Raw genomic sequence first — 27,832 nt, 5'->3', positions numbered from 1 at the left:
AGTAGCTTGCCAGCCTGCTAGTGTCAGTACCCAGGCAGCACTCTGCAGAAATGACTGTTCACATGGCTTACTTCATTAACTTGATTCAATAGGGTTGAACCTCCTCAAATAGGTAACCTTGAGGGCCAAGGCAGAGTGATTTAAACAATTTAGGATGAGACTGCTGTTGCAAAATCAAGTGATTGTCACAGTATTGTTTACTTTCCAGACACAGTAGGAATCGTAGCGTTGTGAAATGCTGAAAAAAGAGGAAGCAGTGTTGGCTTGAGGATGAAGCTGTTCTTGTGGTTACAAGTGTTAGGGAGGTATCTGCAAACAAGGTTCAGTATTCAGTTTTGCCACACATTTCCGCTAAAGTCACAGCCCACTGACCAGTTCTTCCGCAGCACAATCCCTGTTCTGGAAAATGCAAGACACAGTTTTCTTTGGGTTTGGCTACCTGGAAATATCTTTCCATGTCACCAGAAGCACAGGGTGAAAGCACTATGATTGTCTTGGTGCTAAGGGCCTTTAAGAGGGTCAAGGCTCAGGTGTGCAAATGCTCACCTCTTCAGGTGGAGATGAGAGCTGACAAGGGTTATGTAACAATGTCAAATACCAGGGAGGAAGGAAATTACAAAAGCAAGTAGAGGTAGGGGAGGAAGAGAAAGAAGGGTGTGTATGGGGCATAAACAGAGGACTTGAGATAAATGGAGCTAATTCTTTAGGTGCTCCAGGATGGAGCTAATCTGTATCAAGTGTAGTTCCTTCCAGCTAGATAAGGTGGTGGGCTCCAGAGTAGGACTTGGAAGAAAGGTAAGGCTGGACTCCTGCCTGTCTGATGGATGGAAAGTGCAAATATTTAATGAAAAAGCACTCTGTAGAGGCTGGAGTATGAGGCCTAATTTAAACTCAAGTATTGGATTTATGTAAGGGTTCCCTGCTTTGGTTGCTTTCGTCATCTGACTGTGAGGCAGTAGCTGTTATTACAACCTGGATGGCCCCTCTATGAGGAGGGTACCAGCCTCCCTTGTATCCTTCTAAAGGACAGTTGAAGTGGAAGGAACAGGAGAGGGGATACTGGGATGACCTCTACTGGGAGAACTGGTGAAATTTTGTGAGGATGAAGGCCTAGCTCTGTATAGTCTGAGAGTTGTTAAGTACAGGTATAACAGTGTCCCAAATGAGAAGCTTCTGACCAGTTATAATAAAACTAATGCAAATAGACATGCCAAGATGAATTAAGACTTTTAAAAAAATCCAACAAACTTCGGTAGAAAGTGCTTTTGCTTTATGTTGATTCAATTAAAAAACTAGTTTTTTGTTTTGCACCCCCCCAAACCTCCCTCTTGCTGAGCTTCTTTGCTTTGAGTTGAGCAGCTGCTTCTCTTGCTGTGCTGATCTTTTTGATGCCCCTGTAAACTTTCACACTTACCTAATTGTTTGAATGGCTACAGTCTGTTTAGTTTATGACAAGGGGATCTTTCCACCTTCTGAAATTTATTTGGATCTCCTAAAAGCACCAGCCTCCCACCCAGTGCTGCTCTGTGGGGAGCTGATACAACGTGCTTGCCTGAACTAAGAAAAAATTGCAGTTGCCCTGACCAAAGGTAAGTGTTTTGGTGAGCTTGGAGGCATGGAATATCTCCTTCGCCGGCTGCGGCTTCCTGGGGGTCTACCACGTCGGGGTGGCCAGCTGCCTGCAGGAACATGCCCCCTTCCTCGTCGCCAACGCCAGAAAGGTCTACGGCGCCTCAGCCGGGGCGCTGACCGCCACCGCCCTGGTCAGCGGCGCCTGCCTCGGTAAGTGCGGGCGGTCTGAGGGGCCGGCGCTCTCCTTCGCGTCTTCCCTTCGTTGTTATTAATTAATTCTAACAGCATCCTGCCTGCATGCGCGCGGCGCTTTGTTTTTAAGGCCTTTCCCTCAGCATTCGCCCCCTCGCCGGCCGGTCCCTCCATCCCAGGGTGTCGGAGGCGCCTCAGCTCTGGGGGGCTGCGAGCGGGCGGCGAAGCAGCTGGAGACACCAAGCAGCGAGTTACCGCTACGGGTTAGAGCTGAACAGCATCTCTGAGTAACTAGGAAATCTCTCCTAGCATCTTTGTTTCTGGAAGAGGGTTGTTTCTCAGGGTGGAGGGCACTGGGGAATTTGCTTGCCCTCTGCAAAGAGCTAGATTTCCAGTTTAGCTAGATGTTATCCCTGTTTTCAAGTTGGAGAAGAAACCTTAAAAGGTGTCTCTGAAGCAGGCACCCAGTGTAGTCTGTCCCTGCTTCGGGCATGTCTGGGGAGCAGCTGAAGAGAATGGTGTGCGATGCTTCCTGTTTTTTTTGCTGTTTTGAAGTTCAGCTGTTTTGCATATGGGCGGAAAAGTCAACAAGCACTTGCTAGAGTCTGTGCTTGGAATATTTTGAGAATAACAAATGCAGAAAAGCATCTTAAACTTGAAAGGGGAATGTGGTGTGGGAGAATCGGGTGTATCTATTTAGTCTCAGAGAATTAGGAGCCTCTCCTAGAGACAAGTGAAACCAGAGCTGTTTACTGCTTGAACTTCTCTCACCTTGATCGCAGGTGTTTTCCACAGCACTCCCTGTTCTTTGGAGACAGGTAGAGTTTCGAGATACAGCCTTCATGCAGCAAAAGTTAGCTTTTTCTGTGCAGTTGGTTTTGAAGTTTCCCCCTCGTTACTATTTTATTTACAGAAATGCCTAGTGAAGGGCAACTGTTGCTTCTGGAGCTTGATGGGAAGCTCCTAACAGCTATTCAAACCCTGATCTGGTGTCCCCAAGGCTGTAGTCATGTCATGGTGCTAGCTTTTATTGTGGACAAGCAAAAAGGCCTCTAATCCCTTCTGCAGCGATCATTGGCTGATAGGTGCCAGGGATTTGGTTGCTTTGTTTGCTGATCCTTCTGGTGAAGAGGTGGCTGCCCAATTAGTGCCTGAACCGAGTGGTCCCTGTGCTACTCAGAAGTGTGGCATGAACAGGAGACAGGCTGGCCGTAGTGCCCAAATCCTTGCCTTGGTCAGATGCCATTATAATGCTGAGCAACTCTCTTGTCACGTCTACCCTGTTCTTGCTATTTGTATGCCCAGAGCATCCACGGAGCACTAAGTGTTGCCCTCAGGGTGTTGGCCAGCCTGGGAGAGAGCTTTCTGTGAATCAGGATTAGAATAGGTTTTCCTGCTCCCTATGAGGTACAAGGAGAGGCATGATAATGAGGGCTAATTAGGGGCCACCTTCTAGGCAGCATGCACCTCCCTCCTGAAAGAGGACCAACCATGCTGTTTAAAGCCAGACAAGGTGTGGATTTTGGGTGTTCAAATTCTGTCTTAAGTTTGACTTCTCTGGGATAGTTTTCTTTTGACTCTGCCTGTGTGGCTGGCATATATCTTGGGTAGAAAGCAGCTCTAAGGCAACAGAGCTGACTTCTGAAAGTAAAAGCAGATGGGTGCTTGGTTGGGGCATGGTATCGCTGCACTTTGTCCCTGTCGTAAACCCTCCTGACAGTGCAGATTCCAGGCTGAAGTCCAGGGGTTAGAATGAAATCATAGGGAAGAAGGGGAGGGGATAGAAGGTAAAGCTGCAGCCTGTACTGGGAGAGCAGTTCATCCTAGCACAGGCTGTTGTAGGATCCCCAGTATCTGTGTTTGCTGTGCATCTGGTTTCTGTCTGAGAGTAGGTGTAATAGCCTGTGGGTTTTAAAGCTTGTGGCAACTGCTACCCTGCGCTGTCTGTTGCCCTGTCCATCAAACTGGAATGTGAAATAGTGTCTGAATGACAAGCAGAGGGGAATTTTGCAGAAGCCTTGCTGCTTTGGCTGTGTGTAGATGAGGTTAGCACCTTCGTGCATGTGTACTTGGCGCTGAGCTCAGACTGTACTGTGCAAAGGTAAATACCTCCTTTGAGGTTTTTCTGTGGTTCTAATCCTTTGAGACCCTGATCAAAGAGAACAGAAATTTTCCTGGACTTCAGAGTGTAAGATCTCACTTAGTGGTTTCTTTCCCAGCTTTTTCCTTCTGGTCTTTGCATCTGTTCAGCTTGCTTCTGAGCTGATTCCGCCTTCTCCCTGAATTAAGACCTCACTGTTGTCATTTGTACGTGGCAGTAAGGCTTCACCATGGGCTAACACTGAACTGAAAGTCCTGACCAAATGATTTGCAGTCTTGAGATCTCACTGTGGGCTTCAAAGGCATATTTAAGAATACCAAATAAAACAACATTGGGCATCCATATTGGCTAGGCAGAGGGCCTTATTTCTAAGATTCCAGGAGGTATTTATGGTCTGATATGACCTCACCTAGCTCTTGTTAAGCATTTTACCATTGAAGGGATCTCGGATTTATTTTCCAGGGCTACAACACTGGTATTGTCCCACATCTGAAGTGCTCTCTCTCGCTTTGAGGTTATTCTGTTCACTGGCATGAAAAAACTTTGCTGTTTTTCCACTAGAATAGTCTGTGTGGCCATCAGGATGCATTGGGCAAAGTCTCGCATGTTTACAAGTTACTGGATTGTGCATACTGCAGTGTTGTAGCCTGAATAAATGATGATGGGATGTGAACCTGTAATCACCGAAAAGCTGTTTTCAAGCTGATGCTAAGGTGCTGGACTGTGCTTGTGACTCACAGTTAAGCAACAGCATCTCAGTTGTGTAGCATGTGAATATTGTCGTGTGCAGCTCTCATCTGAGGGTGGATTGGAACTGTTGAATTGCTTCTTATTTTGGGGTAATAGGTGGGTTCTGCTGTCAGAGGCAAAGCTGGCTATCAAAACCCCATCTGTGGGAGTTAGCTATTTTCCCTAAGCATGACAGTGTAAGCAGAATATGATAAAGCAAGCTGAGAGGCTTCTAGTACTAAGAATACAGAAAGGAGACCATATATACGCTAGATTGAGCGGTGTTGTTTGGAGTGTTCTTTGGGGAGCTGCTCTTATTTTATTTTTTTTTTTTAAACAAATGTCTTGGCCAGAACTCTGTCTCAGGCTTGATTTGAGGTAACAGTTACTTAGAATTCAGGTTTACTTTTCAAGCTGTCACCGTGTGACCACCAGGAAATGCACTGCTAACTGTAGAGACTTTTTCTGTTGGGTAGCAGGAGGAAAAAACTCAACCAAATAAACCCTCTTCTATCTTTTGAAACTGAGATAATGAACAATAACAGCATCTTAAATGTGCTTCTGAAATTTGATTATGTGCATGCAAAGGCTTAAGGAATGGTCACAGAGATTATTTTCTCTCTGTGTGTGGGGTCTAACACCAAATTCCAGTCTGAGAAAGGGAAGTAAATCAGCTTGGTCTCTACAGATTTCTCAGAGCAATCCCAGTTTATGCAGGCCAATGTGTGAATTGTGAAGCATATCCTAGGGGAAGTATATGTGATGCTCTCTTGTGTGGCTGTGTGAAGAGATCTATAGAGCTCCACAGGTATGTGAAGGAAAGCTTCATAGCGTCTGTGGCCTCTCAAAACTCAAGTTCCCCCTGCACAGGAGATTGTCATCTGTATTCCTGTAGAAGCCCTTGCTGGAGAGAAAGTTGCCGAGATCAGCAGCCAGAGCCCAGTCAATGAAAGGAGAGGCACCCTTATGTGCATACATGGAGATGTGGATGTAATTCATGGGGAACCTTCTGCCACTTCCTGGAAGTGGTAAAGCTATGGCTTCTTTCTCTGGTGGAAAATAGGGGTGGGTGGGATATTCTGTGCTGACATAATCAGAAATGTTCACTGGCTTGGTGGAGAAGCTGCTGTGCCTGGGTCGGTGCCATCAGCAGTCCCAGGGCTGCAGGCTCGGGCGTCCTGATGAGCGAGCTGGCAGCCAAGCCACTGGAGAACCCTGCAGTACCTTTTGCTGGGCGGGAAGGAAGGAGCTTGTTCCTGCTGTCTGCCTGGCTCTAACAAGGAAGTTCCACTGAAGAGAGGTGCTCTTGCAGGCATCTTGTTGGATGAGTGCAAGGGAAGCCAAGCAGCCACTTTCAGTGAAAAACATAGCTATAGCAATGCCTGTGTGTGTTCTTTTTTGTCCTGCTGAAATCAGGACACCCCACATAGACAGTAGGTGTGCAGAGCAGCTTGGTGCCCAGCCTTGCTCTGTCAGCCATGGCAGAAGCTGTGCGTGCCAGTGGCAACAGCACAAGTGGTCTTTGTTATTCTTCTGACACATAATTTCAGCATCGCTTTGGAACTTGTAAGATGTCCAGGCTGTTCCACTTCTTTCTGCCCCTTATCTCCCAAAATTCTTCAAGGCACCCACGAGTCCTCCATATAAAATATGAGAAGCTATCGTGTGTTCTTCAGGGTCCTATATCTGGTTACTGGTAATGTTTGGAAGTTTAGTCCTGCTAAATCAAAAACCTTCCTCAGATTTCTTGCTCTGTCTTCCAGTTCCAGACTTCTGATGCTGTAGTGGTTGCAACAGCTCTACCTGCATGTCCATTAGCTGGTGGTGTTTGTTTCCTTCCTGTCCAAGGGCCGTGCTGACTTCCAGTGCAGTGGGTTTGGAGTAACTGTGCTCTGATGGTGGTCCCCTGCTCCCTCTGGCCTTCTCCACATTTCCCTCTGTGCCCTCCATGAAGTAGGGGTGAAATGGTCACTGGCTTGGCTGGAGAGGATTTTCAACTCTGCTGTGCTTGCTTTGTACTGTACCTGAAGAGGACCATGCAAGTGCTGGAGAAATGGTAATTTGGTCAACATTCCTGCTTTCTGGAGCTGGGAATGGACAAGCCTCCTAATTCCAGGGCCTTTGCAAAAGCTCAGAAATCTCCTACTCCAAGGAGCAGTGTGAGTGGGTGACTCCTGTCCATCTTGCTCTCCATGAGGCAAACTCAGTTGCTGGTTGGATTCCAAGCTGGCCACCACTTTCCTGTTGAATCCTCTACACTTCCATTGCCCACCTCTTAACACTAGGTCTCTTTCTGTTTAAGTGTTCGTGGGACTCGAGGTGAAAGTCAGGATGTGCCTTCAAGAATCTTGGAGTTGAGGGAGCCCATGTATGTGTATTTGCCTGGGGCTGTTTTTCTTGTCAAGCAGGCATAAGGCACCAGAGAGAGTAAGAGCTGGTGAAAAGGAGGGGGTAGAGGAAATAACTCCATGTAGAGGGCCCTAAATAAGTCATATGATCTTGGGAAAAAGAATGCGTCTGGGAAGTGATAGTGTCTGGGGCAGTAGAAAATCTATTCCAGGGTGCACATAGAAGGGAGAGAATTGGTGAGCCTCGGAGTGTAGAACTGATGCTGGAAGACTGTTGTAGTTCTGTGTGTTGTAGCTACAAAGGCCAGAGGAAGAGAATTTGGCACTTGTGATACAGTAGCTGCTTGTGACAGGCCTGATCCTGTCCTTGGGGTTGTGCTGATCTGCAGTACAGTGTGTACAAGAGAGCTGCCCTCAGTGTTCCTGGAGAAAGGGGGAAAGGCTCAGAACACACCAAGCTCCGAGTGATCCCAAGAAGGGGTGAGTCTGGGCAGGTGGCATGTGCTTTGGTTTTGGTTCTTGGGACATGTCAGGTGTGGAAGCTGGTACTTTTAGCAGAACTAAGGGCTTTGTGCTGCCCTCTGGCACTTGCCCAGACCTGAAACTGGGGTGCTTTCTGGTACAGATAAAGGCCAAATCTACACTGATGACTTCTGACAAGTCCTCTGGAATCAGCAAGCTTCATAAAGCATCTTCTGCAGCTGTTTGCCAGGCTTTTGGCTGAGCCATGCCTGGAGGAATTCTTCTGAGAATGAACCATTCTCTTCTTCATACAGTGCAGTTTGTTTGAAGGGATACTGGTTTTGCAAGCTTTTTGGGTTAGGATTTAAAGGACTGAGTACCATTTTAGCGTTGGAGGCTCTGGCAGTGTCTCTGAGCTGCCACTCCTGTGGATTATCTCGTTTAGCATCCTGAAATAGAGGAGGTGACATCTGAGGGTGTAAATGAATCAGGGAGTCCTTTACATATGTTAACTACAAAAGCTGCTCTTGCTAGCTTCCTTGAACGCTGCTGATTCAGGGCTGGGCCTGGGAAGAGTTATTCCAGTGTATCATGGAGGCAGGGTGTGGATTCCGGCTGTCATAGTTATGTCATGCATGAAGAAAGTTAGAGCCCTGTTTGAGAGTGGGCTGTCAGCACAGTGAGAGTTACATTGATTTATCTAGTCCAGTGTTCTTATATAGTAGGATTGGTCGAAACTTCTTCATGGGAACAAACTGTTTAATTACTGCCATAGTTCTGCACACAGAAGAGTTCATTCAGTGGGTGTGAGCTTCAGGTGGATGTTGCTACATCTGTCTTGTGCTCTTCTTGCTTGTGCACCGCTCAGCCTTGCGGGAAGGGTTGAGCAGAGGCTCTTCCCTTGCAGGGGTCTGTGCAACCCTCTGTGAGTAGCTCCCATCCTGCTCGCACAGTTGTTTTCAGAACCCATGACATCTTGATGCTTGGGACTGGTGGCTGGGGGACCACTGCTGATGTCTGTGGAAGAAAGGTAAAGTTAGTCTCCAGGTATTCTTGTGTCATGACTCTCAAGAAATGCAGCCTGCCTTGTGATCTGCCTGAAGACACTTCCCAGATAAGCTGCTTCATCAAAATGAGATTCCTTCTAGAGCAAAATGCCTGTGCCTCTCTTCTGAGGACTGCTTTGGAACGAAGCTGCTCATTCTCACTTCCTTGCTGGAGCCTGCTCTGCTCATGCCACGGCTAGTGGGGAAGAGTTCAGGGGTGTAAGGTGACAGTGTGCCTCTGTGAGATGGAAGAACGATGCGGGCGCAGCAAGCAGTGTGCTTGCGTGTGTGCGGGGAGGTGCTTGGCATGCATTGGAGTGCTTGGCTAGCTGTGTGCCAGCATGAGGGAGCTGGGCATGAGGCAGGCTGAGGGCCAGTGGAGGACTTCAGGGATAGTCCTTTCATTCTGTGACAGAGCTTTAGCATCCACACAAGTGTACAGTGGGAAGGGATGGGGAGAAAGGCTGCTCTCTTCTGCCTGACAGAGCTGGCTGTGTCTCTGGTAACATCTCTGGTGAACACAAAGCAATTGCTGTCTGCAAGCACGTAGGACAGCTTTCAGCAGGGGTTAGGCTGAAAGCCACCAACAGCTGTGTGTGGGCCTTGCTTTGCTGTTGGTGAGCCAGCTGAGGGTGATGGCTAGTGTGGGATAAAGCTGAAGGGATGGTAGAGTGGCAGCTATTTATTCAGGCTCTGGAAATAGAAATGATGACTGCTCACTCCACTTTTTCTCTTTGTGGATCTGTGGTGCAGGTAACTGGCAAAGGTATCTACTGTCCTGTAGCACTGATCTCTTTTTTTCCAGAGCATCTTACCTCGAGTGATCCCTCCCCTTTGAAGTGGAAACAGTGCTTTCTTTCTCTAGGTGTGTGGTGCCATCCTGCAAACCAACCCTGAGAAGAGGGTATGGAGTGTATGTGTAACGTTGTGCATGTGGGTGAGACTTGATCCTTCTGCACCAGTTCCTGTTCAGAACAGCCATCACTGGAGGCTTTGTGTTAGTGGTTTTCACTCGGATGAAAAGAGTGGGAGTTGGATGTGGTTCCACTTCTGCCTCTGTGCAGGGCAGAAGAGAAAGGCAATTTCACGTTACTACAACCTTGCTTTTCAGTCTGTTTCTCCCCTCTGCTAGCTTTCTCTCACTGAGTACTTTTCAAAAAATTACCTCAAATCCAGCTAGTAGTGAGCAGCAGGGATCTGAGCTGCACCTTCTCTTAATCTGCGAATCCCCTTTTCTTGTCACCCCATGCAATTTGGGTTGTGTTATATCATTGACAGGGGTGGATGCATGAGGACAGGATACGGCTTTCAGTACAGTTTGCCTGGGGTTCTGAGCAACTTTTCCTTTTCATGCACTGTTATACCATTTAATTTCTCTCTAATGCAATCAACAGGAATGCAGCATTAAGCCTTGTATTAGGGAATTAGTGGAGAAAGATTAAGCTAGTGGGGATTGCTGTTGTGGTTGTGACAGAATGATCCTGGCTGTCTGCCTGAACTGAGCTGCCTCTGGACCTTCCTATTGATTGTTTCACAGTAGCAGCTGCACTGTTTTCTGATTTGTTTTGCAAAAATAAATGCTCCTATCCTGACCGCAGAAACAAAACAGGCCGCAGCTTGCAGAACATCAGTTGCCTGGTGAGGTGTTGGTGTGCCAGCGCTACATTAAGTCGGGTGCAAAGGTTTAGCTTAGAGATGTAATCAAGCCTGGCACCTCTTGTGCCTGTTCTCCCAAAGCCTTTCTGTACAAAGCAGAGCAGCCTGCCTTAAGGTGAGCTGGGGTATGAATTGTGCATCTGTGCTTTGGCTTGCATGATGGTCCTGCCTTGTAGATAATGGTGGGTGGACAGGCAGGCAGTAGTGACTGTGGGCTGTCTGGTGAGCTGCTCTGTGCAAGAGGAAAAAACTCAGGCAACTTAAAAGCAGGTCTTATGCTCTGCGTATCCAGGATGTGGCAATAGTTCCCTATTAACTGGTATCTAGAGCACAGGAAATAACCATGTCTTTTTGGCTCAAGGGGGAAAAATGTCTTTAAACAAAGTGATCAACAGCTTTTTGCTTTTTTCCTAAATTTTACTTGAAATAGAAAAGCAAACATCTTGGGGACAAACACATTAGTAAGAAGAAGGCTTCTGGCTCTGAAGCAGTTGCAGGTAGTCTGGATTTTCTTAGCCCTCCTGCTGCAGGCTGTGTCCTGGCACTGCTTGTGTCTAGACTTTGCAATGCTGAGCACTGGGAATGTGAGCCAGAAGGTATTGTGGGCTGAGCCCCTCCTTCGACATCTGCCTCTGGCTGTGGGAGCTGGCCCTACTTGAAAAGCTGTCTCTTCCTTTTGGTGTTTCCACCTGCCCCACCTGTAAGGTCAGAGTAAGTGTTTCTTACTGTAGTCTGATAGGGATCCCTAGGAGTTACTCTGAGCAGGTATGTATCTTGGGTATGTATCTCACTCTTGAGCAAAGGGGGAGAAAGACCATTATTAACAGCCGGTGGCCAGGCTTTCTAAGATTCCTCCTTTGCAAAATCATTTGCTTGTTGAGCTCTGGAGTTAAAAATCCCTGCACAGAGTCCCTGATGGGAAGGGTTACCTGCCACAGGGAACAGCCAGTCAAGCAGCAGGGCTGTCTGCAGGCTGAGTGGGTGTGTGTTGTAGGGGGAGTTGTGTTTGCTACCTATTTATGACCAAAAAAAAAGATAAAAGCTTCCTTCCTGTATCTCTTATCTGGAGCCCAGTCAGCTGAGCTGTTTCTTAATCTGACAGCTAAATAGTAGTAGAGAAGGACTAAGTGAAAACCTTAAAATAAATATACCTCAGAACAACAAAAATTAGGGAAGTCCCAGAAGAACAGCTAGTTCTGGTACAGGGTGTTTCTTAATATTACTGGCCTACAGGAAGATGTGCACGGATGTGAAAAGAACCGGTGCCTTTAAAGGCTAGCTGCTATCCCCCAGCCTCAAATGTTTTAAAGTGTTTTTCTTTGTGTTAAATAGTGGGAGTTATACAACTTCTGGCAAGTGAGGGATAGATATTCTTTCCACACCCAATGCTTTTAGGCACCTGCCCAGGATTTCACACTGAAATTAAAGACCTGTCACCTGAAAATGTCTTAGAAGGGCAGATCATAAGACATTGGTCTCACTTTATTTCCTGCTGGCATGAATTTGTCTTTGGGCCCACCTTTGACATCCCTCTGGCCTCGCTGATAGGCAGTCAGAGAACATCTTGGATCAAGTTTCCATTCAGAACAAGTTGGCCTAAGTTCAGCTTGGCTCACCTCAAGGTTTGTCTGGTTCTTGCTGTCTTGGGACAAGGAGTGGAAATCAGGTGGTTTCAGTGTGAGTTCAGGAAGAGGAAGAGAAGTCCAGCCAGGTGGTGGATCTTTCACAAACTGATGTCACTGCCCACAACAATTGAGGTTGTCCTTGGGTCACCGGTGTGTTGCTATGCACTTGTTTGAGGTGAATGAACGGGCACTTTCTGGCAGTCTGAGCTACCTGCCAATAAAGTTATCTGTTAATTATTTTATAGATAACAGCTTGCAAACTTTTGTTTCGGTGCCTCTTGTTTACAGCTTTGTGATTTTGGGCTGGTGACAAGACTGTGTTATAGTTAGGACCATATAATCTCCTGGGAGAGGCCAGGCAGGGAAAGCATGTGCATTGCCTGCTCTCAGTACTCAGAGAGGAGGCAGGTGTGGGAGCTGTGTGTGCTGAGCTGGAGCAGCTTGGGGATTTCTGGTGTTGACAGCTCCCCTGAAACTGTGTTCATCATTAGAGACTGGCTTTTAGCTCTTCCATCGATGAGGTACAGGAACAGCTGAAATAGCAAGGGACAGGCAAGCCAACTAAATTAACCTTGAGATCATGACAGTAAATTCCTTCTGACTCAGCCTATTTCTAAATTCAGGTCTGGACTGGGGTCTACCAGTGGGAAACATGAGAAGTCCAGTGATGCTCAGCAACCATCTGAGTTGAAAGTGAAGTGTGAAGGTTGTAGCTGGGGACTCTTGCAGGGAGCATCTGTGCCCGGGATAACACAAACCTTGTTCAAACATATAGTGAAGCAGAACTTAGGCAGCTCCTGAATGAGGTCCTGGTTACAGTATGCGGGACCTGGTTCCTGTTCTGAAAATTTTGCAGTCAAAATAGCTTGGTCATGCTGTTCCAAACTAACAAGGCATTTGGCTCTCAGGGTGCTGGAGGAGTGTCAAAAGCACCTGTGCTTCCTTCTGCTAGCTGGCTTTTGTCAGAGCTTTTGTTATTGGTGTGTCTGGCCAGTTTGGAGCCTTAGCTGGGTATTGGGGCTGAGGAGGGAGGAAGTGATCTTATCCCTGTACTCAGCACTGGTGAGGCTGCACCTTGATTACTGGGTTCAGTTTTGGGCCCCTCACCCCAAAAAGGCCATTGAATGACTCGAGCGTGGCCAGAGAAGGGCAACGGAGCTGGGGTAGGGTCTGGAGCACAGGTCTGATGGGGAGCGGCTGAGGGAACTGGGGGGGTTTAGTCTGGAGAAGAGGAGGCTGAGGGGAGACCTCCTGGCCCTCTGCAACTCCCTGCCAGGAGGGGGCAGAGAGGGGGGATGAGTCTCTGGAGCCAAGGAGCCAGCGCCAGGCCCCGAGGGAATGGCCTCAAGCTGCCCAGGGCAGGGTCAGGCTGGCTCTGAGGAAGGATTTCTGTGCAGAAGGGGCTGTTGGGCGTTGGAATGGGCTGCCCAGGGCAGGGGGGAGTCCCCGGGATCCCTGGAGGGGTTGAAGAGTCGGGCTGAGCCAGCGCTGAGGGATCTGGTGGGGTTGGGAACGGTCAGTGTGAGGTTCGTGGTTGGACTGGAGGATCATCACAGAATCATCTAGTTTGGAAAAGACCTAGTTCCCACCTAGATGATTCTGTGAGTGGTGCCTTCTGGGTTGCTGATGTGAAGGAAGGAGTCCGTTTAAATTTTTGCTGCTGTTGAATGAGAGGCAGGTCTGGTGAGGATCTGCACAGTTCCCTGCATGCTCCAGCAGTCCAGGTGAGGTACGGCATCTTCAGTCTGAGGTGTGACCCCTCCCTGCCCTCTACCAGCAGTGACAGAAGATGCTGTCCCTACATCCATCAACTGTCAGTGCCGTCCTCTGTTCTCCATCCCTGTGGAAGAACCTTTACTTCAAGCTTGCATCCTGTTTACTGCTGCATTAGCCAGGCAGTGGGAAACGTCCCAGGCGCAGGGGGTGATCTTTGTGCTGACATGGAGCTCTTCCAGAGGGAGCTGCAGTGTCATGGGTGAGCCACAGTCACAGGAGCTGCTGGGTGGAATGTCCAGAATGCCCCTCTCCCTCTTCAGCCTGCTCTGTTCCTATTTTTGTTTGTGTCTCAGGCTTTTTTTTCTCCCACTTGAAATACTTTATGGGTCAGCTGTCCTTTTGCTGGCTGGCAAATGGGTATCATTGTGGTCTAATGTCAACAGGAGAGCATCATGGTGCCCTTGTTGCAAAAGCCTTGCTGCTGCTGATGTAGGTCTGAAGGAGCCCTTCTTCCTCACTTGTCACCCCTCCTGCCATGGGGTGTTTAACCTTTGCAATGCTCCTCATTCTTACGCATTGCACAAGCTTGAAGTAGCCTTTGTATTTCATCTCAGAGCCCTTAGTTGCACTTAAAGTCTTCCCAGCAGCCTGGCTAACATCAGTTCTAGGTGAATGATCTTCAGCTTTTCTTTTCCAGAGGTAGAGTAGCAGCAGGCTGCTGTAGCTGGAGGTGTTTGTATATTTGTGTACAGTTATAAATAGCATGTGCTGCTTGAATGCTTTTCAGGTTAGAGAAGGGTAGTTTAGGGGACACAAGGCAGTAGCAACTTAAATACTGGGTTATTTTGGAGTCGGGCATGACTGGTGGAGGTAAAAGCCAGTTCTGTAAGGGAATGATCTTGCTGTGTCAGTAAGCTGTGAAGCTGGTTTGACACAGCTTAAAAATGAAATGCAAACTAGCAGCTTCCTTCAGGTCTTTTCTCCAGGGTAACAGTAACTTGCCCCTTGTAGCCGTTGCAGAAAGATCGCAGGATGAACTGGCAGAGGTGGAGCAGCTGGCCTCCCTTGTCTGGCAAGGGACACGTTGGGGTGTTTCAGGACACAACTGTTTGATGCTCCTTTGCGTCATCACAACTGAAATTCAGATAAGGATGATGGCCCTGCAATACTCTGGTTCATGTATAACAACACCCACTGGGGCAGTGGTGGGGACAGGGAAGAAGGGGGTGATATAGCTTTTCTAATGAAAACTGAATATACCACTTCTTAATATAATTTTTAGAGGACGATTGAATTAATAAATCTGTATAGGGAGAAGTGTTGAACTAATTGGTTGGTGGGAGAAGAATGAAATTTTTTTCCCAGCAAGCAATACTGTGAGGGATAGTTGGTATTGCATGGTATTTCCTCAATAACGGAAATGTAGCTTTTTCACATGACACTGTGTTCTAAATCACCAGATCCATCAAAAACAATGGGAAACCTTTCTGTGGACTGGAATTGGCACTGGACCAGTTCTAGTAATAATTGACAGCTTGTGTCTGATCCCTGTAGGACACATGTCTTGACCACCTCTCATTCAGCTGCTTCTTCTGGCAGGCTGCAAGTAGAATGTGAGCTGGTTTTCCTGGAACAGCACTTCTGGTAGTAACGGGATTAAAACACTCTTGCCTCTTCTCTTTCCTTTCAAATGTATTTCCAAGGGGGTTTGTCATCTGTCATGGATCTAGCTATGTAAACTTGACTCCTTTGGCTGAACTCTCAGCTAGCCTTATTTCCAGGAAAGGTGGTGGTGCTGCAGATCACCCTGTGCCCGTTTCTTCCCAGAGAGCTGTTCTGCACTCAGCTTTGGTGCAAGAGAGCCAGCAAGTCCAACAGAATCACAAGTGCCTTACACTGAAATGCCTCAGAAGTTCCTGTGTGCATGCATGTATGCACACATGTATAAAAAAAAAAAACCCAACACCTCAAACAACAAACACTCAGAAATTATTCAGAGAATGAAATTGCTAATTGGCACTAGTTCTTATTTTGTTCTCTTGGCTGTGAAATGATGATAGAGCTGGCAGTGCAACTGCAGTGTCCTCAAATGCTGAGACAGTCTCTTTCCTGGAATAGTTGGGACTTTGTTGTTTTGTTTGTCCCAACTCACATTTTAGCTCAAACAGTGATAAGCTCATTTTAATTGCAGTTGTTTTCAGTATTGCTATCAAATCTTTCTGCACACTGAGACGCCAAGTCTGAAAGCATCGTTCTCTAAGTCTTGGGTGACGCACTTGCTCCCGCGCCCCAGCATTGCTTTTGCACACAGGGTGTCTCCCTACAGCTGCATGCTCAGCTCCCACCCTTCCGATGGGTTTTCAACTAAGCCAGAGACTCCATGCAACACACTCAGTGCAGTGGAGTTTCCTGGGATTATGTGGCCAGGGTGCTGGGCTGGGATTCATTTGGTTTTTGGCTCTGTTGCAGTTTCTTTGTGTGTCTTTTCTCCCCTTGTCAGAGGTGAAGGTGTCTTAGGGAGTGTTAAGAATGCTAATGTCATGCTGCTGATAAAATGTAAGGCTGACTTCCTTCATGCTGGGAAGGATGTTGAACCGTGTGGCTTCTATCTGGAACAGGGTGGGCTTACTGCTCATTAGGTGAGATCAGAATTAGACTGCTAAACATTGCTCTAGGACAGAGCAAAAGTCCTAATAGTGCTAATAATTGCTTCAGAGGGGGAAACTTGGATTTTCTGTGAAATTGCTACCTCACAGTGCCTGAAATCTGGACCCCAGAGTTTCTGGTCATGTTCAAGGGTTCTGTGCATGCTTCAGCTACTGGTGTTGATGGGTTTCCTAAGCACGGAATCACATTCCCAGGCTGTGTGATGGAAAACATGTTGCTGACACACGTGTATTGCAAAAGAGTTGGATATGTCAACATAGTATTGAGGGTTGCTCTTATCTCCATTACATTTATTAGCCTGGGTCTAACTTGGGTCCTTTCATTCTGCTGCCTCCTTGCTGCAATTGCAAGACTAGGTGGGAGAGGAAACCAGAGGGATTTCCAGTTGACTTGAGCTGATAGTTCCTGGAGAAAGATGAAAGACTGAACTTCAGTTTGATTGGAGAGAAGTCTTAATTTGTGAAAGTGTATCTCTTTTTCTCCTCATTTCTTTAATTCTTCCCCTCACATTCATCTTGCATTTATATTCCTGATGCCACTGGAAGTGCATTGGGCTGGTACTTGGAGGAACTGTTGTTTTGTATCTCACCATGGTTGGGAGATGTGTGTGGAAACAGCAGTCGGTGTGTGCAAAGGGCAGTATGCTGGGTGTTGAGGGTTTGGCTTGGGTTGATGTTTTTGTTTTGTTTTCTCCCATGCCTCCTTTCCCACTGGACAGCTCTGATGTTCTTGCCAGATTGGGCTCCTAGTGACAGTGAGATAATGGGCTTAGCAGATGCCTTCCCTTTTCTGCATGTGGCATGTCTCATCTCCTCCAAACCCAGCCTGGGTCACTGTGTGAAAGGGTAATGCAGGCATGCCTTTGTGAGTCCTGCTTGCCATCAGGGCCTAGTTTAGTGCTGTGGAATTGGACATGGAAGGGTTGGGACACCAAAGACTCTGCAGGAGGCACTAAGTCACTGATTCACTAATGGAGCTTAGTGTCAGTCTTACCTGAGATGTGTCTGACATTCACAGCAGAACTGGGATCACTTAACTGGCAAGCACTAACAATCCTCTTTTCTGGCACTTTTGCTTACAGACAGATGACTTCTTTTCCTGTCAGAAGAAGATGCTTACTAGAAAAGTTTTACTTGAAGGTGTTTTGAAGTGGATTTAGCTGTAAGCTCAGAGCTGTTAAAGCATCTCCCTTTTTTTCTTTGTTAGTCTGTGTTTTCACCAGCCCTGTACTGGCCAGTGCAACAGGATTTAAGAAAAAGTGTGAGGCCTTAGCCAGATGCATGTGATCTTCCTTGACTTTATAAAACATATGTAAGATGAGGATAGCTCTCTGTGATGGGGGAGTGTGAGGGCCAAGACAGGAAACTTTCATGACTTCTGTAACACTGTCCACAATACTTCCACAATACACAAAACTTCTCGTCTTGAATTATATATCAGCTGGTGGGGAGAAACCTCTGAGTAAAGCTGAGAGCGAGGCTTTCCTGTGCCTTATTTTGTAAAGGAGAAGGCTGGTTTTGCTAGGGTTTCATGGTGCATTTTTCCCTCTCTCATCACAGGTGAGGCTGGTGCCAGCATTATTCGAGTGTCAAAAGAAGCCCGCAAGAGGTTCTTGGGCCCTCTCCACCCATCTTTCAACTTGGTGAAGATCATTAGGATCTGCCTGTCCAAGACCGTGCCAGAGAATGGGCATGAGGTTGCAGCGGGACGTTTGGGTATTTCCCTAACACGGGTCTCTGATGGAGAAAATGTGATACTGTCAGACTTCAATTCCAAGGAGGAGCTGATCCAGGTGAATGGAAACTGACTGCAGAGGGATAGGCAGGACCTGCGTGCAATTTTGCTTTGCCGTGCTTTCAAAATGTCCTTAGTACTGGAGTATAATTGCCAGCATGTGCCAGTGTGGCATTCTGAGAAGAGTAATAGCTTCAGTAGGTTTTGATTTGCTTATTACATTCTGGATCTCTTTCCCTCTCAGGCCTGTGTCTGCAGCACCTTTATCCCTGTCTACTGTGGACTGATACCTCCAACGCTGCGTGGGGTGGTGAGTAAGACTCCAGGATGTTCCTTCATTAAATCATGTACCAGTGAATAAGAAGACAGAAATGCTGGTACTAAATTTTGGCAGTCATATTGCTTGTCTGCTGGCAGAAATTAGCCAGAAGAGGGATGAGAAGTTCCCAAATAAACAGCTTCCAGCAGTGGATGTGCCTTCTTTCCACTGCTGCTTGCAGCTGGCTATAAATGCCCTGAGGACTAGAGAATTTAATGTGGTAGTAATGTACAGCAATCTGGGCAAGTGCTGACTGATGTAGCAGATGGTTCTCCTGGCTGCTTGGTACAATGCTGTCCATCGCTGAGGCTCCAACCCCCTCTGCATGTGGAAAGAACCTGGGTCCTGGTTAGAAATCATGAGTGTAGTTCCTCTCCCATGTGCCTGACACTTTCTGCAGGGTTTTAACTAGTCATGCTGATACCAGACCTCTCCTCTGTGGAGTTCTTCCTGTCCTTCCTCTGAGAATAATGTTCTGCTGCCTGCTGGAGCTTTCTTTAACATCCTGTCCGAGGCTGACCAGAGCAATTTCTTCCTTCTGTGTTTGCATGTTAGAATTGAAAACATTTGAAAGCTGTGCAGAGCTGGAGCATCTCTGAATATGCCTAAGGGCCTCAGTTGAGCTTGGACTCCCCTTGTTCTACATGAGTTAATGCACACATTAAAGGCAGTTTATTTGCAAACTAAACAGAAGGGAGAGGGAGAACCACTGTTAATGTATGTGTTTCCCATAAGTGACCTGACCAGGATGCCTCGGTCTGTCAGAGCACATGAGATCTCTTCCCACTGCTACTTGTGTGCTAAAAACGGTCAGTTTTGCTCCTGCATAATACAGAATTTGGCTTTTCTTGTCTTGTGCAAGCACGTTAGGCAGGGAAATGCCCTAGAAGAAATGTCCCATGTCCAGCCCTTCAGAGAAGTGACAGAATCAGTAATGTTTTGGCATTTGCTCAGCAACTGCAGGCAGGGTTTTGTCCCACAGCTGGTGGGAGCACAGCAGTAGCTCTTGCCTGACACCTCTTTGGGGCTAGTTGAGGTCAGTGTGGAACAGGCAGAATTTCAAAATTCCAAAAGTGCATACAACATTGGGGTTTCTGGAATGTGCAGCTGCCCTGGCACACTGAGGGAGGACATCTCATGTCAAGATTTCTCATGGGGAAACGTCAGGAGGGAATATATGAGATGAAGAAATTAATTCCTACCTCTTCCCCAGAAAGTCATGGCTCTTTCTGTCTCTGAAGTGGGGGCTGGTGAGAGAAGAGGTTAAATTAGGTTGGGTATGAGCCTGTGAGAAGGTTTTGAAACAGGACTGCATAGTTTCTAGCATGCCTGCAATGACTGTATTTGCCACAGGACAAACTGAAGGCCTGGCATGAGCACCAGTTTTCAAGGCAATGTGATTTGATGCAAGCTGTAAAATCCACATCCTGCCTTCCTCCTAGTCTTTTTCAGTGTTTGCTTCTCTGAGCTCTGGTAGTCCCATGGAATAGATGACGAAGATGGGTGGGGGGAGGAAAAAAATCATTCTCAAATACCAAGAAATGGAATGGTTGGTAACTGACCTGTCAACACACGTTCTAGCCCTGAGCTGTCTGCAGCATGTGGGTGAGATGAACCCTTAACAAGGGTCAAAAAGCTAATTGTGAGTTCATGTGAGCGAGGGGCCCTGTGCACAGGGGGACACAAAAAGGGAATGGAACTGGGCACCCCAGAAACTACCCCAGTCAATGAACCATCCCCAAAAGCAGCTGCTGCTCATGCCTGCAATCAGCTGGTGGCTCCAGCCCGTGTCTCTGTGCTGCTGGGGGCCTGGCAGGAGGTTGGAGAGTGGTAAGGCTGGAGGTTCAGGCAAATCCAGAGTGGCAGCTGATCTTGAGTAAGGAATGGTGGACCAGAGAGTGGGGGTCTGCATGTGTATTCCCAGATTTCCATGCAGTGAGAAGGCTTTGCCTGTCAGCCTTATTGTAGTTAAACCTTCTAATGGCATTTGTGCACTCAAGCTGCCACCCTCGGGGAAATGCATGTATCTGCATCCTTACCGCGAAACTAGCGGTAGTGTCTCAGTTCAGTGGCCAGAACACTCACTTCCACCTTTAAACAAAGCAGGTGCTGCCTGCTCTGCTCTGCCCTCACCCCACTCAGCCTGTCGTGGTCTTCTCTGTGCAGAGGCAGTCAGCCAGCTGGCTCCAGCTCCAGCTGTGCCAAGTCTGGCTTTCGTGAGCAGCTCTGGGGAGATGATGACAATGACAGTTTGCTGTGGGTGCTTTTGGCTTGAAGAAAACTGATGCACACTTTAAAAGGCCTCAACTGACTTTTGGCATCGCTGTTGTCTCGAAAGCATCCTGTAAGCAAGCTGACTGTTACTGGTTTTGAGTTTCCACTTTATTCGCTGTCCAAATCCAGGTGGTGTAGGAGTCCCAAACTACATCTGTCTTGATACTGCGTTTGAACAAGGCCTGGCATGAGGATAAAATTCTCTGTCCTGTGAGTTACTGCTGCTGTAGCCTACAACTGTAATCACAAGCCATCTTCCTTAAACCTATAGGCTCTATGCAGAGAGAGCCCTGATGTCTAGTTTGCCACCCAGAAACCTGCTGTGCTGTCAGTCCACCCTGGCCATCTTGCTTCAATGGGAGTTGGATTTCTATAGCTGAATTTGATTGCTTCCAGCCTAAGAACTGTTCCCCAGGCTCAGAGAAGCTGTTTGAAGAGATCTCTGCCTACCTGCCATCCAGAGTAAGAGAACAAAGTGCAAAGCACCCTCCAGGCAAAGCAGCTGGCATTTTCCTAGGCATTGTACAGCAAAAGACAGATGTTGGTGGAAGGCAAAACAAGACACAGACTCAAGCACCTCCTCTTCTGATGAGCATTTCCATGCTCTGCCTGGGTTCAGCCTCTGCCAGCTCAGCTCCTCACCCAGCAGAGAGCTGAAAGATGTTACATCTGCTGCTTATGGGGCTGTGTAGCTCCTGTACAATGACTTGCGTGTGAACCTGTCCAAAGGGAAGGGTTCCAGACAGCAAATGTCAGGATCAACCCAAATCAGAATCAGCAGGACTCTTCTATAACCGAGGTTCACAAGAGCTTGAGTTGTTGCTCTGCAAAGATCTTGAATTTCCTACTCTTTTGGCTTGACCAACATCCCTTTCCTTTTATCTTCTGTGTGTTGCTTACTCTGCCAAAGGCCTGTGATAGGGATTGCCTTGCTCAGCTCTTTGTGCAATTATAGTGCTCCAACGAATACTGTGAATTGAGTACATGCTACTGGGGTTGCCCTTCCTGCAAGGATAACATGAATGTGTTTATGGTACATAGGTACAGAACATTCTCTGATAAGAGGGTGCCTGTTAAGAGCAAAACCCAAGTCCCTTGTGCTCTGTTATCACACTGCAGCAAGTAGATTCCAAATGTGTATGCATGGGTTGGGATTGCTGCTTGATAAGCCTGCTAGCAACAATTCAGCTGGTTTTACTCTTGGGTAACAAACCTTCTGCCAGTGGGGACTCGTGTCTGAGCTTATTTGTTTTAAACACAAGTGAAAAATGTCACAGTGTCACAGTGTCACAGCTCAGATCAGTGCTAATATGCACTGCAGATGGTTGTTGGTGTGTCATAGTATTTAATTGGACAGCAATTAAACACCACAGGAGATGTAAGTCAGCAGTCACACAAGTGAATATGCCTTTCTCCTTGAACACTTGTGACCAACACACTTGACCATAGGAAGGAAGGCACATAGCAAAAGGAGATTATAGATGACACAGCTGTGCTATCACTGGTTTAGACTCCTCCAATGCTGCTGGATGTATTCCATTCTCTTCCCAAGTTGTTAGCACAAATATGAACAGCAACACAGAGTAAAAAAAGCTGCCTGATTAGTTATGAGTCTGACAAGTCCTTCATTTGTCTTTATTTCAGAGATATGTTGATGGAGGAATTTCTGACAACTTGCCACGGTATGAGCTGAAGAACACAATCACAGTGTCTCCGTTCTCAGGAGAGAGTGATATCTGTCCACGGGACAGTTCCACAAACATGCATGAGCTGAGAGTCACCAATACAAGCATCCAGTTCAACCTTCGCAACCTGTACCGCCTCTCAAAGGCCCTGTTCCCCCCAGAGCCGCAGGTGAGTTTCCTGGCAGCACCAGAACTTGGGTTCAGTATATAGGCACTGGCTATATTTCTGCACTTTAGCAGAAGATTCCAGACTGTTTTAGTTTTGTATCACTTGTTTGTCTGTTTTTTAACCTTGACATTATCAACCCAGTGACTTGGCAAACCTTTACTGTCTGCACAAGGTTCTATAGGTGGCTTGGTTTTCTTTTGCTACTGGAAGATCTGGAATTTAGGGTGGTAGCAGTTGCTTGGAAAGTATTCCCACGTCACTCTCTAGGGTAGCGTTTGCCAGGAGGTCAGGCTCACTCGTAAATAAGGATGTATCAACCATCAGAACCAATGAGCCCTTGAATGTTTTAAGGTCAGGATGGAGCTGCCAGCCTGCAGTCTCCTAAAAAGTACCAGTGGAGCAGGTGGCACTGCAAACTGCTTTGCATGCTTCTGAGCAAATGCAGCCTCAGATAGCTCTGACGTTTGGGCATAATAAGCATGCATTTGTGTGCTGAATTACTTGGGCAAATTTTTTTTCCTGCCACCTCTCTATACTTAGCTGTCTTTATCTGCAAATGCAGTGGCCCTTCCTGCTGGGAAGTATTCTGGGCTGCTTGTCAGAGTGACTCTCTGAAGGCTGACCACAGCAGCGTCAGGTCTAGATGGGGCAATGAGGTGGCTGCAACTCTAAACCCATACTTAGGTAGGATTCCAGGTGTCCCTTTCAATCTGAATTATCTTTTGATTCCCCTACCCAATGTATTCATGTTATACCTCCCATTCCTGCTCAAAGCCTGGGAAGAGCTGGCAAGGATGAGACTCATCCCTGGGAGACCTCAGGAGTCAGGAGAATTGGTCTCAAGCCAGCATTGAGCTGCGTGTTTGCTCTGCTCAGCCAGCCAATCTCCAGATGACTTGCTCTTGCTTTCCTCTGCCCACAGGTGCTGCGGGATATGTGCAAGCAGGGCTATCGGGATGCACTGCATTTCCTGAAGAAGAATGGTAAGGCGCTGGGTGTTGTAGGGTGCACTGACTTGCCTCTTTGTCAGGCTTGGTACCTTGACTTTGAGGATAGTCAGTGGTGCATATGAAAGGTGGAAGGGCAGAACTGAGCTGTACCTCAGATATCCGAATATGGAATTCCTATCAATAAGTCTATTTTAGCACTTCAGGAAGCACAGGTGGAGTCGACACCTTTCTAGTGCAACACAGAAGGACTGTAACCACTCTGACGCCAGCACAGTGGTTCTGGCACATCTGAGTGAAGCTACTCAGCATGTGCTCAGTGCCACACCAACGCAGTTGTTAGGCACCAGAGCCGTTTGGACCTCCTGCAAATATCCTGCTGCTTTATATGTGCAGCCAGGGTGTGTCTAATGTGGCACAGCGGTGCAGAGTGCAGGCATGCCCTCAGCAGCCCCTAGCGCCTGGCAGTTTGACACTAGTTTCACTCTTCTAGGTGCAAGCCCTGGACTTTCTTGCCTCCAACTCTTGAGTGTGTGTTTGATGCCACCTAGTGTCTATTTACAGCAGATCAAGCCCATTTGTTCTGTGATGTGTACTTTACTGGGATAAGAGTCGTCATGCAGCTGTGTTTGTTGATTAAGCTGCAGGAGGGAAATCTTGCCTGCAAGATTGGTGACTGGCATATTGTAGCAACAAAACACTGCCAAACAGCACCCTGTGGTACTAAAGGGGAAAAGTTAATATTTCTGATGGGGAAAGAGAGGATGATCTTAAAGCAGCAAGGTTTCTAACTCACTGTGGTAAGCATTACAATAGATGTAAGCTAAAGAGTCTGGGTGTGATGTTTGTCTGTGTGGGTTAGGGTGAAGTGAGGACTAACACTCTAGAAGCCAGGCAAAGCAGGGAAGCTAGTTTGTATCATCCTTATGGTATGACTTCTCTTCTCAGGTCTCCTTCATCGTCCAAGTCCTGCCCGTCCTCTCCTTGCCATAGAAGCTCCCCCAGGAGAGAAGAAAGAGGAAGAAACAGAAGCTGAGGACCAACTGGAGGACAATACTGCCCTTGCTGCTGTTGAAGAGCACATCTTTGAACATTTGCCTCCCAGACTGAACCAAGGTATGATCCAAGGGAAAGAGCCCCGGTAATCTTCACGGAAATCTTCTGGTCCACTTCAGAGGATTACTGGGATGTGTGGGTATTGCTTGCGGCTGGGCTGGGCCATCCCCAGGGATTGAACTGGCACCCACTGATGGTCAGATGGAGTTGGGGCCTCTTAGATAAAGCTGTGGCCTGCTCTATGGAGGCTGAATTGGGAGAGGTTGACTCATTTGACAGTGTTCTGCGTGGTAAGGAGAGGAGTGAATCTTGTTGCTCGCCCCTTTGGGAGTCTGATAAAGCTAAAAGCTGTTGTGCTCAGCTATGCTCAGATAGTTACTACCCTGAGCAAGACTTCCTTAAGAAGTGGAGAGGGGAGACCTCAGGCTGGGTATATTCTGAGGTATGGCAAGGAAAGGGATAGTCCCACTGTGGGGATTCAGCCATGTTCTCTTCTGTCTTCAGCTCTTCTGGAGGCTTGTGCTGAAAGAAGAAGTTTCTTGACTGGCATCACCAACATGCTGCCTATACGTGTGGCCACAGCAATGATGGTTCCCTATATGCTGCCTCTGGAGTCTGCAGTTTCCTTCACTGTCAGGTAGGCCTTCGCCTGGTCCCTCGCTGGTGTTCTCAGTGCAGTGAAGGGTTTGATGTAGCTGGTGGGGCACGAATGGATAGAGAGTAGGATCCTCTCTAATGCTGCAGTACCAGAGTTCCTGGGAAAAGAGTTCCCGGTGCTTAGGAGACCTATGACAAAAAAAAATCCAAACTTTTCCTACCTTCCTGTGTCATTTAGCTACAGTCAGTAGTTCCAGCTTGAAGGAAGATGGCTGTGTGCTGGAACTTGCCCTAGAAAATGGTGATAAATTTTGGAGCCTGGAGAGAAGAGAGACTGCTGAACTGAGAGTGTGGGGATGAAAGTAGGAACCACACAAGAGGTGGATCCCCTCTGGAGCGAGGGGTAGACTAGTCCCAGCCATCTCCAGCTCTGCACTTACATGGCTGGGAAGACAGGTCTGTCAGACTTGTTCTTAGTACAAAATACCCTATGAAAAGTGTCTGGAAGGAGATAATTTGTGATAGGTAGACTTAAAATATGGGAAGTGCAGATGCAAAATGGAAAGAATAAGTTCCTGGGCTTTTCTCAGCCTTCACAGATTCTCCCCCTTAATTCTGTGAATGGTACTGTAAATGTCTCTTAATGCATTTGTCACTAATGAGTAACTGTTGATAGGAGGCAAAACTGGCATTCTTTTAATCCTGTCCTTTGTGTGGCCCAACTAATGGTTGTCTTCTGTCTTCTCCCAGGTTGCTGGAATGGCTCCCAGATATCCCAGAGGATATTAGATGGATGAGGGAGCAGATGACTGAAATCTACAACTATCTTGTGAAGAAAGCCAAGAAGAAACTGGGCAGCCATCTTTCAGCCAGGTATGTCTGCTTTCCTCTGCAGCACTGGTCTGGAGGAGCCTCCATTTCCCTTTTCACCTTCTGACTTCTACAGACTTTATTCTACTGGAGCAGAGCAAGTAAGGCACAAATTGACCAGAAGGATTTACTGCCCAACCTAAATGCAAATCTGTTCCATGGTCTCTTGGCTTCCTTAACTGTTGGATAGACTTGGCACACAGTCTCCTTCCTTCTTCCCATTACAGGGCAGACCCTGTAATGAAGCTGTTACTGTAGCAATAGGGCAGAAGGTGTAGGTCTGATTAAAACAATATGCTAGCTTATTCCATGGTCTCTTTCCATGGTAGAAGGCAAAGGTGCTTGTCTGCATGGCATCTGCAGGCCCAGGGTCTCCTTGTATTCAAATGATATTTTCTGCATCAAGATCTAGGCCTGGTTTGGGTCGGGGGGGGGCACTAGGGTGGCCAAGAAACACCAGAGGGTTTCCAGATGAGACAGTGCTTTGGGTCTGTGTGTGTGCCTATGCTTCTGAACTGAACTCCCTGCAGTAGGCCATGGCTTGAGGCTGAGGCAAGGTTGCATTGCTGGGACGAGAATGGGAAACTGTGTGTTACAGTAGTAAACAGAGGGTCCCAGTTGTGATTTGGATCCTAGTACAAGGGGGTGATTCTTACCCACAAGAAATCATGGTCAGAATAATCAAGAGATGTGAGGGGGGAAAAAACAGGCACACACAGGGACTGATGTCTAAGATCACCTCACTACGAGAGAGACATCTCAATACGAGAGAGATCTCGAGGTGCTGGAGCGAGTGCAGAGGAGGGCAACGAGGCTCGGGAAGGGCCTGGAGAATAAATCCTGTGAGGAGCCTTGAAGGAGCTGGGAGTGTTCAGTGTGAGGAGGAGAAGGCCGAGGGGAGACCTCATCCCTCTCTACAGCTCCTTGAAAGGACATTGCAGAGAGGCTGGGGCTGGGCTCTGCTCACAGGGGATTAGTGACAGAACAAACGGGAACGGCTTTAAACTGCAACAGGGGAGGGTCAGGCTGGGCATAAGGCAAAAATGTTTCACCAAAAGAGTGGTCAGAGTGGAATAGGCTGCCCAGGGAGGGGGGGAGTCCCCATCCCTGGGTGTGTTTAAGGGTCGTTTGGATGAGCTGTGGGGGGATGTGGGGTAGGGGAGAACTTTGTAGAGTCAGGCTGAGGGTTGGACTTGATGATCCCAAGGGGCTTTTCCAACCTGAATGATTCTGTGACCAGACAGTCAGTGGTAGAACAAGGGAGCTCTATGGTTCTGGAGCTCTGGTCTGGTGACCGGCTCAAGCTTTCCCATGTACTGATTCTTTGCATACATTTGTCTTTCAGGCTCTACTATCACCTTGAGCTTGGAGGGCCCCAGAGCTTGCCGATTTCTTCCGCATCACCTTGTGGTGAAGCACTGCCTATGTGGATGAGAAGCAACCGTTCCCTGTCTGATGTCATGATGAAGTGGGAGGAGTACCAGCGCCAGCTCATGCTGGGCTTACTCTGCATCAACGTGGACATGCAGGCCTCCCTCTTCCCTCGGGAAGGGTTTCAGATCAAGCTTCCACCTCTAGACTGTGCCAAAGAGTGCCTGCCACTCTTCTGAGCCTGCTGCCATGAGGGGATGAGGGTGGGTGGGAAGGGGAGCAGATGTAGGGTGGGACCAGTCTCATCCCTCAGCAGGCTGCCCTGTGCTCCTGAATATGCTGCAAGGGGGATTTCCCCAGGATGGAGACTGGTGGAATTGACTGTAACCATTTCTTGCCCACTGGGCCAGGCAAGGGATCTCTGTGCTCAGACACACATGGGCTAATACCTTGCTCTAGGCTTGTGTTGAGGCCTGGGCACTGCCCATGACCAGGCTGATGCAAACTCAGCTGGGCTCTCCCAAATAATGCACTTTGAATTGCCGTTGGCTTTTTACCGCCAAATAATCAGGATGTAGATGACGCTCTCAAGTTCACACAGCTTTTAGCTTCCTTTGTTTTTTAGAGCATGAGTCTTGTTTTTCCTTAAATCCTGACATCCCTTAACTCTTTGTGTTGAAGTAGCCTCTTGCCAAA

At 47.6% G+C, this 27,832-nt stretch overlaps 1 protein-coding gene across 1 annotated transcript; it reads left to right on the top strand.

The window, feature by feature from the left end:
* The first annotated feature begins 717 nt into the window (after positions 1-717).
* On the top strand, positions 718-27,832 carry PNPLA2 (patatin like phospholipase domain containing 2). The gene is made up of 10 exons (XM_026850184.1): positions 718-795; positions 1,590-1,782; positions 17,674-17,906; positions 18,093-18,158; positions 22,086-22,295; positions 23,218-23,278; positions 24,191-24,358; positions 24,803-24,935; positions 25,646-25,768; positions 27,111-27,832. The coding sequence occupies exons 1-10, from the start codon at positions 718-720 to the stop codon at positions 27,373-27,375; spliced, it is 1,530 nt and encodes a 509-aa protein (XP_026705985.1). The 3' UTR covers positions 27,376-27,832.

The sequence above is a fragment of the Athene cunicularia genome, assembly GCF_003259725.1.
Source record: "Athene cunicularia isolate RWA chromosome 5 unlocalized genomic scaffold, athCun1 chr5_part2, whole genome shotgun sequence".
Classification (NCBI taxonomy): Eukaryota; Metazoa; Chordata; class Aves; order Strigiformes; family Strigidae; genus Athene; species Athene cunicularia.
This window is presented reverse-complemented; position numbering and strand designations above follow the sequence as displayed.